The sequence below is a fragment of the Hylobates moloch genome, unplaced genomic scaffold (assembly GCF_009828535.3).
Source record: "Hylobates moloch isolate HMO894 unplaced genomic scaffold, HMol_V3 SCAFFOLD_11, whole genome shotgun sequence".
In the NCBI taxonomy this organism is placed as follows: Eukaryota; Metazoa; Chordata; class Mammalia; order Primates; family Hylobatidae; genus Hylobates; species Hylobates moloch.
The window spans coordinates 41,582,087-41,598,301 of record NW_026652286.1 but is presented as its reverse complement, the minus strand read 5'-3'; the positions used below and the strand labels follow the sequence as shown (position 1 = coordinate 41,598,301).

At 42.0% G+C, this 16,215-nt stretch overlaps 1 protein-coding gene across 3 annotated transcripts in view; it reads right to left on the bottom strand.

Moving 5' to 3' along the window:
* The window catches only part of FHIP1B (FHF complex subunit HOOK interacting protein 1B), a 28,205-nt gene extending 12,974 nt beyond the window's left edge, over positions 1-15,231 (bottom strand). For all 3 annotated transcript variants that reach the window (XM_032166781.2, XM_032166782.2, XM_058446378.1), the window contains exons 1-2: positions 15,133-15,231; positions 65-393 (exon numbers count right to left, since the gene is read on the bottom strand). In XM_032166781.2, the coding sequence (XP_032022672.1) occupies positions 65-202 (138 nt within the window). In that variant the 5' untranslated portion in view covers positions 203-393; positions 15,133-15,231. The remainder of the gene's footprint in view (positions 1-64; positions 394-15,132) is intronic.
* Positions 15,232-16,215: the final 984 nt, after the last annotated feature.

The window sequence follows — 16,215 nt, the reverse complement described above, 5'->3', positions numbered from 1 at the left end:
ATATAGAAGGTTGGGAGAACTCAGGTGATCAGCAGACGGGGCCCTCTGCCATACAGTCTCCTACCTGGGACCAGTGATTCTTGAAGACCATGAGGCAGGTCTCGGGATCAGCCATGACTGGGGTTTGGAGATTGGCCCCTTGAGGTATACGGTGCCCAGGGCCCCGGGAGGCCAGTCTGCTCAGCCAATTCATCCTCTCCATGAGGCAGGCTGGGCAGGACTGGCAGCCAGAGGCCTACACTCTGAGGATTTGCCAGCTGGAGGTTTTCTCCACTTGTGTCTCCAGTCTGCTTCATCCGGTCTGTAGGAGCCAGTAGCTGCCCATGGAGCCAGAGGTTATACCAGGCTGGAATGGCAAGCCCAGAGGTCACTGGCCAGTCCAGATTTCTAAATCTAATTCAGAGAAGAGATAATGGAAGGGATAAATAGAAGCTCACTTTCCAGAACTTAGAACCACCACTCCACTGAAAACTCCACACACCTATATATACATACACACACACAGTCAGCAACTGACATGTCTAAAACAGAACTCAGATTTCTACCACCAAACCTGTTACTCCGTCAACTTTCTCCATCTCAAAAGAAAATGATACCAAAATTAACCTAAATGCTCAAGCTGAAAATGTGCACGTTATCCTTGCTTTTTCTTTTCCTTACTTCCAATATCCAGTTCATCAGCAAACTCTATCATCTCTACCTTCAAAATATGTCTCACTATTGCAGTAGCTTCCAATCTGGTCTCCATGATTCCTTTATTACCCTCCTGAGAGTTATCACAACAACCAGAGTGATATTTTTAAAACCTAAATTATATGACCTGTCCTCTGCTGAATACTTTCCAATAATTTCCTAACATACTATCACAGTTCAAATTCCTTATCTTGGCCTACAGGAGCCTACATAATCTAATCTGTGTAACTTCCTACCATTCTCCTTCTCACTCACACTTTAGTGACACAGGCCTTCTTGAATACTTTTTGTTACCTCTGCCTAGACTAGAAAGTCCTTCTCCCACTCTTCACATTGCTGTCACTGCTCGTTTTGTTTGTTTGTTTCAAATCATCTCCCCAGAGAGGCCCTGCTTAACAATTCTGTCTAAATAGCACATCTTCTCACCTTCACTCTCTAGCTTCCTAATCCTTTCTTCTTAGCAGTTTTCACTATCTGAAACTATTTATTTGTCTATGTTCCCCACATTAGGTAGCTTCTTTGAGGGCAGGGTTTGTCTTATTGTGTCTGTTGTATCCCCAGGGCCTAGGGACTCAATAAATATTTGTTGAATGTATGAATGCTGAAGCAAATAAGTGAGTGAATGAATGAATGAATGAATGAATGAACAATCAATCAAGAAATCCAGCCTTGATCTCACTCTAGCCCTCTGGGACTACTGAAGAACAAATTTCTGTCTATCACAGGTGCTTCCCTAGAAACCTACCCAGCGACCTATGGGAGATGAGCAAATAGACCCTTAACTGACTGAATACTCTTAAGAGGAAGAATTCAGAGCCAACCAATAAAGAAGAGCTGTTTCCTTTCCAGTAAGGAAGACAGACACATTCCCATCTCCACTCCTGCCAGACACATCCAAAACTCGCTCCAAAGAAAATGATAAGACATCCTCACAAGACAAAGGAAAAAAGTACCAAGTAGCTATTGGAGAAGGAACCACAGTTCCTTCTCCTTTACAGCCACCACACCCTCATCAGTACTGTCTCTCACAAGTATAAAACCTTGAGAGGAAAGGGGTGGTTCAGTTGTCCTTCCTCTTTATATTCAAAAAAGGCTGAAGGAATCCAGAGACCTGGCACCAGCCCCACATTTTGCCCTAAGGTTATATTAACAATATCTCCCTTCACCCACATACTCTCTCACACAATTTCCAGCTCACAACTAAAGGAAGGTAGCCACTATGTCTAAGGAAAATTTCTATAGAATAGGTGAGTCTTATAAAGGGAGGGGCCCAGTCCCAAAGAGCAGGTAGGGCTTACTCATTGATTAACTCAATGTACATCCATATGGATAAAATACTGGGCACTGTACTCAGTAAGCACTCGAAATAACAAAGACGGATAAAAATAGTTGAGGTAGCACAAACATAAATCCAACAAATATTGTAAACACAAGTATTTACAAAAAGTGTCATGGGGGCACGAAGGAAAGCAACTAACTCTGCCTGGGGTGCTATTAGAGGGTTCCACAGAGTTAAAATTGAACTTCTCTCTTTAATAATGAGATACTAATTAAGCAGAGGGCAGAGGAAAAGGTTTTCTTCATATTAAAAACAGTATGTACAGTCTGTGACTTTTAATTGGAGCATTTAGCCCATTTACATTTAAAGTTAATATTGTTATGTGTGAATTTGATCCTGTCATTATGATGTTAGTTGGTTATTTTGCTTGTTAGTTGATGCAGTTTCTTCCTAGCCTCGATGGTCTTTACAATTTGGCATGTTTTTGCAGTGGCTGGTACTGGTTGTTCCTTTCCATGTTTAGTGCTTCCTTCAGGAGCTCTTTTAGGGCAGGCCTGGTGGTGACAAAATCACTCAGCATTTGCTTGTCTGTAAAGTATTTTATTTCTCCTTCACTTATGAAGCTTAGTTTGGCTGGATATGAAATTCTGGGTTGAAACTTCTTTTCTTTAAGAATGTTGAATATCGGCCCCCACTCTCTTCTGGCTTGTAGAGTTTCTGCCAAGAGATCAGCTGTTAGTCTGATGGGCTTTCCTTTGTGGGTAACCCGACCTTTCTCTCTGGCCGAGCTTAACATTTTTTCCTTCATTTCAACTTAAGGAGTCAAGACCCATCAGTTTGCTGTATTCAGGAAACCCATCTCACGTGCAGAGACACACATAGACTCAAAATAAAGGGATGGAGGAAGATCTATCAAGCAAATGGAAAACAAAAAAAGGCAGGGGTTGCAATCCTAGTCTCCGATAAAATAGACTTTAAACCAACAAAGATCAAAAGAGACAAAGAAGGCCATTACATAATGGTAAAGGGATCAATTCAACAAGAAGAGCTAACTATCCTAAATATATATGCACCCAACATAGGAGCACCCAGATTCATAAAGCAAGTCTTGAGCGACCTACAAAGGGACTTAAACTCCCACACAATAATAATGGGAGATTTTAACACCCCACTGTCAACATTAGACAGAACAACGAGACAGAAAGTTAACAAGGATATCCAGGAATTGAACTCAGCTCTGCACCAAGTGGACCTAATAGACATCTACAGAACTCTCCACCCCAAATCAACAGAATATACATTTTATTCAGCACCACAACACACCTATTCCAAAACTGACCACATAGTTGGAAGTAAAGCTCTTCTCAGCAAATGTAAAAGAACAGAAATTATAACAAACTGTCTCTCAGACCACAGTGCAATCAAACTAGAACTCAGGATTAAGAAACTCACTCAAAACCGCTCAACTACATGGAAACTGAACAACCTGCTCCTGAATGACTACTGGGTACATAATGAAATGAAGGCAGAAATAAAGATGTTCTTTGAAACCAACGAGAACAAAGACACAACATACCAGAATCTCTGGGACACATTCAAAGCAGTGTGTAGAGGGAAATTTATAGCACTAAATGCCCACAAGAGAAAGCAGGAAAGATCCAAAATTGACACCCTAACATCACAATTAAAAGAACTAGAAAAGCAAAAGCAAACACATTCAAAAGCTAGCAGAAGGCTAGAAATAACTAAAATCAGAGCAGAACTGAAGGAAATACAGACACAAAAAGCCCTTCAAAAAATTAATGAATCCAGGAGCTGGTTTTTTGAAAAGATCAAAATTGATAGACTGCTAGCAAGACTAATAAAGAAGAAAAGAGGGAAGAATCAAATAGATGCAATAAAAAATGAAAAAGGGGATATCACCACCGATCCCACAGAAATACAAACTACCATCAGAGAATACTACAAAGACCTCTATGCAAATAAACTAGAAAATCTAGAAGAAATGGATAAATTCCTCGACAAATACACCCTCCCAAGACTAAACCAGGAAGAAGTTGAATCTCTGAATAGACCAATAACAGGCTCTGAAATTGTGGCAATAATCAATAGCTTACCAATCAAAGAGTCCAGGACCTGATGGATTCACAGCCGAATTCTACCAGAAGTACAAGGAGGAACTGGTACCATTCCTTCTGAAACTATTCCAATTGATAGAAAAAAAGGGAATCCTCCCTAACACATTTTATGAGGCCAGCATCGTCCTGATACCAAAGCCTGGCAGAGACATAACCAAAAAATAGAATTTCAGACCAATATCCTTGATGAACATTGATGCAAAAATTCTCACTAAAATACTGGCAAACTGAATCCAGCAGCACATCAAAAAGCTTATCCACCATGATCAAGTGGGCTTCATCCCTGGGATGCAAGGCTGGTTCAACATATGCAAATCAATAAATGTAATCCAGCATATAAACAGAACCAAAGACAAAAACCACATGATTATCTCAATAGATGCAGAAAAGGCCTTTGACAAAATTCAACAACGCTTCATGCTAAAAACTCTCAATAAATTAGGTATTGATGGGACGTATCTCAAAATAATAAGAGCTATCTATGACAAACCCACAGCCAATATCATACTGAATGGGCAAAAACTGGAAGCACTACCTTTGAAAACGGGCACAAGACAGGGATGCCCTCTCTCACTACTCCTATTCAACATAGTGTTGGAAGTTCTGGCCAGGGCAATCAGGCAGGAGAAGGAAATAAAGGGTATTCAATTAGGAAAAGAGGAAGTCAAATTGTCCCTGTTTGCAGATGACATGATTGTATATCTGGAAAACTCCATTGTCTCAGCCCAAAATCTCCTTAAGCTGATTAGCAACTTCAGCAAAGGCGCAGGATACAAAATCAACGTACAAAAATCACAAGCATTCTTGTACACCACTCACAGACAAACAGAGAGCCATATCATGAGTGAACTCCCATTCACAATTGCTTCAAAGAGAATAAAATACCTAGGAATCCAACTTACAAGGGATGTGAAGGACCTCTTCAAGGAGAACTACAAACCACTGCTCAATGAAATAAAAGAGGATACAAACAAATGGAAGAACATTCCATGCTCATGGATTGGAAGAATCAATATCGTGAAAATGGCCATACTGCCCAAGGTAATTTATAGATTCAATGCCATCCCCACTAAGCTACCAATGACTTTCTTCACAGAACTGGAAAAAACTACTTTAAAGTTCATATGGAACCAAAAAAGAGCCCGCATCACCAAGTCAATCCTAAGCCAAAAGAACAAAGCTGGAGGCATCATGCTACCTGACTTCAAACTATACTACAAGGCTACAGTAACCAAAACAGCATGGTACTGGTACCACAACAGAGACATAGATCAATGGAACAGAACAGAGCCCTCAGAAATAATGCCGCATATCTACAACTATCTGACCTTTGACAAACCTGACAAAAACAAGCAATGGGAAACGGATTCCCTATTTAATAAATGGTGCTGGGAAAACTGGCTAGCCATATGTAGAAAGCTGAAACTGGATCCCTTCCTTACACCTTATACAAAAATTAATTCAAGATGGATTAAAGACTTATATGTTAGACCTAAAACCATAAAAACCCTAGAAGAAAACCTAGGCAATACCATTCAGGACATCGGCATGGGCAACGACTTCATGTCTAAAACACCAAAAGCAATGGCAACAAAAGCCAAAATTGACAAATGGGATCTAATTAAACTAAAGAGCTTCTGCACAGCAAAAGAAGCTATCATCAGAGTGAACAGGCAACCTACAGAATGGGAGAAAATCTTTGCAACCTACTCATCTGACAAAGGGCTAATATCCAAAATCTACAATGAACTCAAACAAATTTACAAGAAAAAAACAAACAACCCCATCAAAAAGTGGGCAAAGGACATGAACAGACACTTCTCAAAAGAAGACATTTATGCAGCCAAAAAACACGTGAAAAAATGCTCATCATCACTGGCCATCAGAGAAATGCAAATCAAAACCACAATGAGATACCATCTCACACCACTTAGAATGGCCATCATTAAAAAGTCAGGAAACAACAGCTGCTGGAGAGGATGTGGAGAAATAGGAACACTTTTACACTGTTGGTGGGACTGTAAACTAGTTCAACCATTGTGGAAGTCAGTGTGGCGATTCCTCAGGGATCTAGAACTAGAAATACCATTTGACCCAGCCATCCCATTACTGGGTATATACCCAAAGGACTATAAATCATGCTGCTATAAAGACGCATGCATACGTATGTTTATTGCGGCACTATTCACAATAGCAAAGACTTGGAACCAACCCAAATGTCCAACAACGATAGACTGGATTAAGAAAATGTGACACATATACACCATGGAATACTATGCAGCCATAAAAAATGATGAGTTCATGTCCTTTGTAGGGACATGGATGAAACTGGAAACCATCATTCTCAGTAAACTATCACAAGGACAAAAAACCAAACACCGCATGTTCTCACTCATAGGTGGGAATTGAACAATGAGAACACATGGAGACAGGAAGGGGAACATCGCACTCTGGGGACTGCTGTGGGGTGGGGGGAGGGGGGAGGGACAGCATTAGGAGATATACCTAATGCTAAATGACGAGTTAATGGGTGCAGCAAACCAACGTGGCACATGGATACATATGTAACAAACCTGCACATTGTGCACATGTGCCCTAAAACCTAAAGTATAATAATAAAATAAAATAAAATAAAATAAAATAAAATAAAATAAAATAATTGAGAGTCCAGAAACAAACCCCAACTTAAAAGTGCTAATCTATTCCTTTTTCTTTTATTGTACCATAATGTTTATTTTATTTTTACCTTTTACATCAGTTTTGTAACTGGCATGATAATACACATGAGGTTCAATAAATTCTTTTTTCATTGTCAAAAAAAAAAACAGTATGTACAAAACTATGGTACTGTGAAAGAACACAAAAAACTCAAAGAACAGTTGCAAATTTAGTGTGCCTTAATCACAGACTATTGAGAAGAGAGGCACAACATTAGCTGAAGGGTAAATGTGGGTGAAGGTTATAAGTATCACTAAATATTATGCAAAGGAGTTTAGGTTTTATCTACTGACACCCTAGAAACAAAGGAGGTTTTTAAACAAGAAAATGGTAAGATCAGATTGTCCTTCAAAAATACATTGGGTAACAGTATCAGATGGAGCAGAGAGAGATGGATTGCAGTGGACAATTTATAAGAAGCTGTTTCAATAGTCCATTTGAAAATAAAAAAGTAACATCATGAACTAAGAGAAATATTAGGAAAGATAAATCTGAGATTCACCTCTATCTTAATATGTTCCATGCAATACTGAAATTATTTATACCTGTAATACCTCTGCCAATCAATAGCAAGTTTCTTGACAAAATAAAAATATCATTCATTTTTCTTTGAAATCCCAGTGCAAACACAGAGCCTGAACTCAAATATGCTTGTGAAATTGAATGCTGAATTAATAAGTATTACAGCAAACATATTTACTACATGCCAGGCTCCATTCCAGCACGACATGAAGTAGCTAATTTAAACCTCATAAAAGCCCATTTAAGTATCATTATCCACATTTTACATATGGGGAAATCAAGGCCCAGAGAGGTTAAATAAATTGCCCAACATTACCCAGCTACTAAGTGACAGGACTAAAATGCAAATGCAGAATATCTGCCTCCAGATTTAAATTAACCACAAAGTAAAAGTAACAAGGCCCGGCAAATAAATGGGGGATGAGAGAAGACTCTCATAGGAAGTATAGGAGATTCAGTAAAAGATAAAGCCATTAACAGACTAGAAACACATAAGAAGGGGAACTGTGTTTTAGAAAAGAGGTTGAGTACAGTTTTGAACATGTTAAGTTTTGAGACATCTACAGGATAATCATGATGTCCAGAAAGCAAGTAGGAATACCATACTTGAGATAATGAATAAAATCAAGACAAAAGATACAAACTCAAGAGTTGGCAGCTTATAGACAACTATGAAGCTATGGAAGTAGATGGAATTATCCAAGGAGAACAGCAGATCATGAAAGGAGGTAAGGGTAAAATCCTGGGGAAAACCAGGATGTAGGAAAGTTAAAAAGGAGGAGTCTTCAAGGAAGACTTTGAAGGGAGCCCTATAGAAAGATCAAGTAGAATGAAGACTAAAAATGGCGCAATCAAGTTTTTTACAAACTTAGTCAAATTAGTTGGTTAAAGATTAGGAATTGAAAAGTAAGATGTACTTTCAGGAAATTCAGTGAAATGAGAAAGGATAAAAATAGGGTAGGCCAGGCGCGGTGGCTCAAGCCTGTAATCCCAGCACTTTGGGAGGCCAAGGCAGGTAGATCACTTAAGGTCAGGAGTTTGAGACCAGCCTGACCAACATGGTGAAACCCCATCTCTATTTTAAAAAATACAAAATTAGCTGGGTGTGGTGGTGCACACCTGTAATCCCAGCTACTCAGGAGGCTGAGGCAGGAGAATCGCTTGAACCCAGGAGGCAGAGGTTGCAGTGAGGCAAGAACACGCCATTGCACTCTAGCCTGGCCAACAAGAGTGAAACTCTGTCAAAAAAAAAAAATAGGGCAATAGCTTAAAGAAGTTGTGGTAAGGGGAGTCAAGAAAAGGCGTTTTGATTCTGCTGTAGGATGGGGAGGCTCAAGGGTGTCTGTCAAGTGAGAGAAGTAGTCTGAAGAAAGTGACGAGTTATAAATAAATAAGATAGAGATAAATGGCATTAAAATCAGGTATACTCAGAAAAATAGGTAAGACACCTTCTCTGAAAAAGGAAGAAACGAGTAATAAATAAAGGATGGGTGCTACTTCAGGCAAATCTGAACGTGAAGAAAAACAGAAGCTAACATCCAATCCACCACCAATCCCGCCCCACCTTCCTTCCCTCACTCACCTAGAAGAATGGGGGTGAGAGACAAGAAAATGGGTGAGAAGGTGGCGAAGCCACAGAAGCACTGCTCAGTCTTTCATACATGGTTTCTTAATAAATCATCAACACAGCCACAAAGACTAGTAGCCATCAGCAGGGATGCACTGGAACAAGTACTTATCCATCCACCCAGCTATTTATGGTCCCAACTAGGCATGGACTTTAAAAGATAGAGTCAATGGTTGAGAAAAGTGGTAAGCACTCTCCCCTATGGCTAGCCCTCTCCCCTATGGCTAGCCCCTCTTACAGTTATTAGCCCTGGGATACTGTACCATCCCTTGTTGGTTTCCTTAAACCCTACCCATATCTTTGTAAATATAGTCCCTTTATTAAACTCTTCCCAAACCCAGCTTGAGCTGTCTGCCACCTGCAAAGGGCCTCACTGAAAAAAGAATATTACTGTTTATGGAACACTTTTCTGAATCGTATCTCATTTGAAGACTGAAAACAAAGACAATCAAACAAGAATAATACAGAGTAGTAGGTAAAGTCTGAACTCTGGAGTCCCTCAATGGTTTGAATCTCAGTCCACCATTCTCCAGCTGTGTGACCTTAAATAAATCATTTCACATATCTGAGCCTCAGCTTCCTCATCTATAAATTCCTGATGAAATAAGTATTGCTAGTTTTAAAAATTAAGTCATATAATAACCTATGTAGCATTCCAACCATAAAGAAGGTACTCTGTAAATTACATTTCCCTTTCCTCCTTCCTTCTCCTGATCCTATTTGACCCAAGTGCCCATATCTCTGACTGAGAAGAGAGATATAACCTGCTCTGAAGTGTCCATCCTTATCCCCTCCCATACATACCTTAGCTGAAGAAAGGCCAAGCATTCAGTCTCAGTAAGGTCTTAACATGTCCAAAACTAAACTGCCTCCAGCTTCTGGAAATTAATTTCAAACATTAACTGCTCCTACCTTGCAGTATAACTGAGGTGCCCATTATTGCTCCACCACTTGACCAACAAAGTGCACTGCTCATGGAACTAAGGAAGATTAGCCTCCAGGACCCTTCCTCACCCACCTACCCACCCTAGTTCTACAATCCCATTTCAAAGACCCCAAGAGAAGATGTTGGAATCAGCGTCTCAGATTCCAAAAGCCAATACTTAAACTGGGCCCTGTTCACATACAACAAAAGCATAAAAGAAAGCTATAGTTTGGTATTCCTATCACCTACTTAGACTCTCTGCAATGTTCAGAACAAGACAAAGAAGAGGTTAAAATCACCACCCTCTCATGGTGTCCTTTCCTCCCATAGCAAAGTCCAAAAAAAAAAAAAAAAAAGCAGAACCCACCACTCTCCAGATCTACCTTCAGCCTCAGCCACAGTAAAAAGGGGAAGGAGCTGATCTCTCAGACCCAAAATGGCCAAGATCAGGCATTCACCTTACAGCCCAAAATACAGCCTTACAGCCACACACAGCAAGGGTGACAACCAACCTCGGAACAGCAGATACAGGGCAGGAAGTGGCTCAGCCTCACTTATGAACCTTTGCCCTGGGAGAGGCAAAGAGGAGGGAGCTGGGGGAAGGGATATACCTGCAACACCTACATTGGACAGGGAGAGACCAAAATGATCTTCCAGGAACAGGTCAGTAAAATTCTGTGGTTTCTCTCTCCTTACAGTGGCTCTTCCCAGGCAAGAAGACTAATTACTGACATAAGAAGGATGAATGGGCTGTTACCCTAAATACTGAAAGTTGAATGACCTGATTAAAATCTCATAGAAATACAAAGGGAAAAACAAACCAACCAACCAAAAACACCACCTACTAGGAATTTACTAGAGCTCAGCTTACACATATCTTCCCTGCTTTTCTATCCCTCAGACAAATGGGATGTCAGGGTATGGTCCCAACTCATTCCCTTCCCTCCCCGCAATATCACTTCTGCTTCTTGCAGGGATCTCCTCATGTGACTCCAGCGGGGTCCATCTAATTCACAAAAGTGAACCTCTATTCTACAGTGACTCCTCTTTATAGCAATGAATCCTCATGTCACACACAGTTATCTCTACCTTGACAAAGATGTCAAAAAGGAGGTTAAACTGAACTAGATCCTAAAGGATAAGGAAAGCTCACTGGGCACAGAAGAAAAGGCATTCCTAGTAGAGGAAGCAGCTATTACAAAGATTTCAAGGCTCAAAAAAGCAGCATGGTTTTAGGGAACTGTGAACAATTTATTCAAACTAGAACACAGACTAGGGAGTGGCAGATGAGACTGGAGAGGTAAGCTGAAGCTAAATGATGCCATATTAAGAAATTTGGATGTTGTCCTACAGGACACAAAGAGCCAAAAGTTTTTAAGCAGAGGAGTTCGGAGATCAGATGTGTATTTTCAGAAAAATCATTCTAGAATGAGCAAGTTTTAAGACAAAAAATTGTTTAAAAAAAATCACGAGGTGAGGGGGAGCTAAACTAAAGCTTTGATGTGAAGATGTAGCAATGGAGATATAGAGAAGAGAGAGAACACAGAGGGAAATGTATTAAGATTTTAGCGAATGATTGAATGCAGGGAGTAAAAGAGCAGTAAGTATGAAAGATGACAATGTAGTCCTTGCCTGGACTGAGATAGGCAATATGAGGGCAAAGGTGGGCTTCTGGGGCAAAGACTATGAATTCTGTTTTGGACATGTTAATTTTGAGATACTTGTGGAGATACACAGATCAATAAACATGTATATTTGGAATATAGGGAAAGACTGACACTAGATACAGAGGAGTAATCAACTCATTATGATATATTTTTTCTTTTTTTTTTTTTTTTTTTTTTTTTGAGGTGGGGCTTCACTCTGTCACCCAGGCTGGAGTGCAGTGGCGTGACCTCATCTCACTGCAACCTCTGCCTCCCAGGCTCAAGCAATCCTCCCAACTCTGCCTCCGTAGTAGCCAGGACCACAAGTACGTGCAACCACACCAGGCTAATTTTTGGTGGGTTTTTTTGGTGGTGGTTTTGTTGTTGTTGTTGTTGTTGTTGCTGTTTTGGTAGAGGCAGGGTTTCAAAATGTTGCCCAGGTTGGTCTCAAACTCCTGAGGTCAAGCGATCCGCCTGCCTCAGCCTCCCAAAATGCTAGGATTACAGGTGTGAGCCACTACGCCCGGCCTATTATGATATATTTTCACATTTCACGTTATCTCTCTAAATTGAAATTATGTTTTCATGTGTCTATCTCTCCCTACTACACTGAAAATCCCTTGAGAGCTCAGATGACCATGTTTTATTCATCTCGTTATCCCATAAAATGTGAGCATCACAGGCTGGGTGTGTTGGCTCACACCTGTAATCCCAGCACTTTGGGAGGCCGAGGCGGGTGGATCATCTAAGGTCGGAAGTTCGAGACCAGCCTGACCAACGTGATGAAACTCTGTCTCTACTAAAAATAAAAAATTAGCTGGGCGTGGTGGTGCATGCCTGTAATCCCAGCTACTTGGGAGGCTGAGGCAGGAGAATCGCTAGAACCCAGGAGGCGGAGGTTGTGGTGAGCCAAGATCATGCCATTGCACTCCAGCCTGGGCAACAAGAGCGAAACTCCATCTCGAAAAAAAAAAAAAAATGTGAGCATCACAAGCACAAACTATATGTTGAAGAAGTATTTGCTGAATGAATAAATGAATTCATTCTCCTAGCACTTAGTAGAGTGCCTGGCACAGAGCAGATATGGAATAAATGATTAACACAGTACCCTAAACATGTTTCTATCTCTACATCATCATCCTCATGTATGTTTCATCCTCTCAGAACTACCACTCACTATATGACACAAATCAAAATCCATTATACTTAATGCACTACTATTTCAACAGAGTTTGGGATAGCAAACAATAAGCTTATCAAATCCAGTGCTTTCTCCATTATAACCAAGAATTTAGACAGTCCCTAAGAACCATCTAATATTTGATTTGATTCATCCTATCACTATCATGATATGATCCACTATCAAGACGCGATCCAGGTATTATATACACCTGTTCCAGTGTCACTGCGACAGCATTAAACATAACCTTCATCCCTATGTCACCCTCACAGTCCCTTTTCTGTCTTTTGGAAATAGGACAATTACAAATCATTAAAAAATCTTCTCACATCACCTTCAGTGTCTATTATAAATCTTCTTTCCCAAAGTCTCTCTCACTCTGAGACAAAATTCTGGGTTCAGCTTTGCCACTGTATCCCTATATGACCTCTGGCTATTGAATTTAATTTCTCATCTATAAAATGAAAGTTCCTGTCTTTGTCTACTTTACAAGATATCTATATAAATCAGTATAATAAAATTTGAAATCCCTATGTAAAGCGTGAATGCTGTTCAGATATCAAGTTATACAGAATCATTGTATAAATGTATGCTTCCTCAACCTAATACAACAGCCACGCCATCATCACTTTAAATTTCTGAAGTTCATAAAGCTATAGAAATAATTTTTAAAATTAAAAATTGGGTTGACACTTTTTATTTGGGTAAATTAGATCTTTTTTTTAATCCACCATCTACTGTTACCTTTACTGCATCAATGAAAGAGCACTTCAACACCAAAAGAATAGGAATGATAATCTCTGAGAATAAATTTATCTTCATGAATAACTAATGATGCTGTCTTTGTTTCTCTCCCTCCATCTTGGATAGATGATAATTTTATCATGTACAGAGTCCTTGGTCCAGTGTTTAGGAACCACTACTCTAAACACTGAACTGTAAGTTCTGACTGTCTGGGCAAGTTGCCAAGGGTTCTACCAATATGGAGGCCTGTCTGGCCTCCAGAAAGAAGCAATGAGAATATACCACAGGATAGAGGAGTTGGCTCTGAAGCTAAGACTCTGGAAAAGAATGGAGACTGAGGCTAATTCTCAGGAAATGGTCTCTCCCTGTCCAATGTAGAGTTAAGGAAAGACTTAACTCTTTCTGAGTCTGGAAAGAATAGGATGTCCCGACTCCACAGCAGACCAGCAGTAGAAAGGAAAATTTAGTAGTGTGAAAGTGGTCATTATCACTGAATGCCAACCCAACTTTCTAGAGTTTCATGTGCATTTGGGTTGGTGGGGAGAAGAGGACCTAAAAAAATGCTAGTAAGATGAACCCAATTATAGGGTGTGGAGAGGAAGAGATGAATTTTCAGGTGGTTGAAATGTTCAGTATCTTGAGACTGATGATGGTTTCACAGATGTGTACACATGTCAGAACTCATCAGACATACATTTTAAATATAATATAAACTAGCTTTTTAAAAAATTCAACTGTAAGAAAGGAGAGCAAGTCCATCCTGTTTGGGATCCTATAGTGCTGTATAGGGCAAACCATATGACCTCCATAAAAGTAGAATTAGCAACTGAATATGGTCAATCCAATCAAAGACCCACAGTTAAGCACAGGTAAGGAGCAACAGTGCAATAAGGTTGTCCAGAAGCAAGTAGAGAGAAAACACAAGCTGTCACAGCGCAAAACATTTCATGAGAGGGCCCATCTTCAACTATGCAGTCCACAGAAGGAACTCGAAGGAACTGAAGTCTCTGTGATTACTCTGTTGAAGTCTGAGCCTCAAATATGATTTTCATTACCATAGTACTATTGCCCATGACACCTTCATTTTCTCGTCCTCCAGAATATGGAAAGTCCATGGGAGCAGAGGAGTCAGGTGCACAACACTTCCATCTAAGCTGCCCTACTTTGTCTACAACTATTGCTCTCACTGGACAGGGCAGTCCATCGAAGGAGGCCTCAGAACCAACCTCTCACCTTTATCCAAGTCTCACAGCCCTAATTCCCCCCTTCCATGCCCCGCCTTCAACTCCCTCACCAATTTGCCGCCACCCCGCAGGCTCCCACCTGCGCCTTTGACTCTCCCTCTCCTCGCGCAGGCCTTACCCCCTCACTCTAGTCCCAGGGTATCCTTCACCCCAGCCCTCAGTAGCCCCAGCCCTAGTAAACCGCGTTCAGGAGTCCCTTCAACTTGGCACCTCCGAAAGCACCCAGCCTCTCACAGCCCCTCATTTGTCCACTCACCTGTAAGCTCTCACTCTCCTTCCCTATCTTAGACACTCACACCCGGACCCTCACCATCTGCCAACCCCTCACAACCAGTACAGTAACCAAACCCGGTACCGTCTTTTCCCAGTCTCTCATCCCCCCAAACGCCTCTTCAGGCCCTCTGGCCCATGCGTACCGTTCACTCACGGAAAGCCGAACCTGGCCGAGCCCGGTTGTTGCGGCGGTGTTAGGTGAGTTCAGGCCGCCGCCATCGCTTCTCAGGCGCACCAGCCGCGCCCCGCCCCGCGCCACACGCAGCCCGCGCCCCGCCCCGCGCCACACGCAGCTCGCGCCCCCGCGCACCGCACGTAACCGCCCGGCGGCGCACGACTGGGCAATGGCGTGCCAGCTCATTGGCTGAGCCCGACCAAACCCGAGCAAGGACGCTTGTTTCCTGGCAACGGCTGAACGCAGGGGCGGGGTCGCCGACGGCTATCCGAGGGAGGAGCACCGTCTCTCCTCTTGGTTCCGCCCCTTCGTACGTAAACCCGGCCCCTCAGAAGAACTCCGGCGTGTCATAGGGGAAGGCCTCTGGGAAGGTGGAGGCCGGCAGGGCAGAGGCGGAGCCCAGGAAGGAAAGGTCGAATCAGAGGGCAGAAGGCGGGACCTAAGGAGAGACGCGACTTTTACAGGCAGGGAAAGATCAGAAGGGCGGGGCTTGGGAGAGATGGAGCCGGAAGAAAGACGAGAGAGAAAGGGGTGGGGCCATGGATTCCGGGAGACGCTTGGAGTGGAAGAGTGGGTGTGGAGGGGCGTGGCTATCACGAAAAGAGAGGAGGAATCAGTAGGTGGGCCGGGCCTGCGGAAAAGCGGAGCCCTGGAAAGGGCTGACTGCGGGCACTGTAGTTCGTTTTGCTCCATTGTCGTGCATAGCTTGGTTTCTACTTTAGTACCCCAGCGGCGACTGCCCCTGGCTCCCCCAACACCGTTGTGCTGTGCTGCTCCGTGACCCCTTGAGCACTTAGTCAAGGAACATGGAATAAGTGCCTGCCTGCCCAGCTGGATTCCAGATCAATTAGAACCGGCTTCTGCTCTCCAGGACCTCAGAGAATTGCAACATAGTGTAATAAGTGCATTGCTGTGGGGGCCATCTAGGAGCAGCACTTAGCATCATTTGCATGTATAGAGGATGAGAGGAAGGTATGGTGAAGGAGCTTAGGGAAGACTTCCGGGAGGAGATGGTGTCTAAGCCGAGTCTTGGGAAACAAGCAAGAGTAAG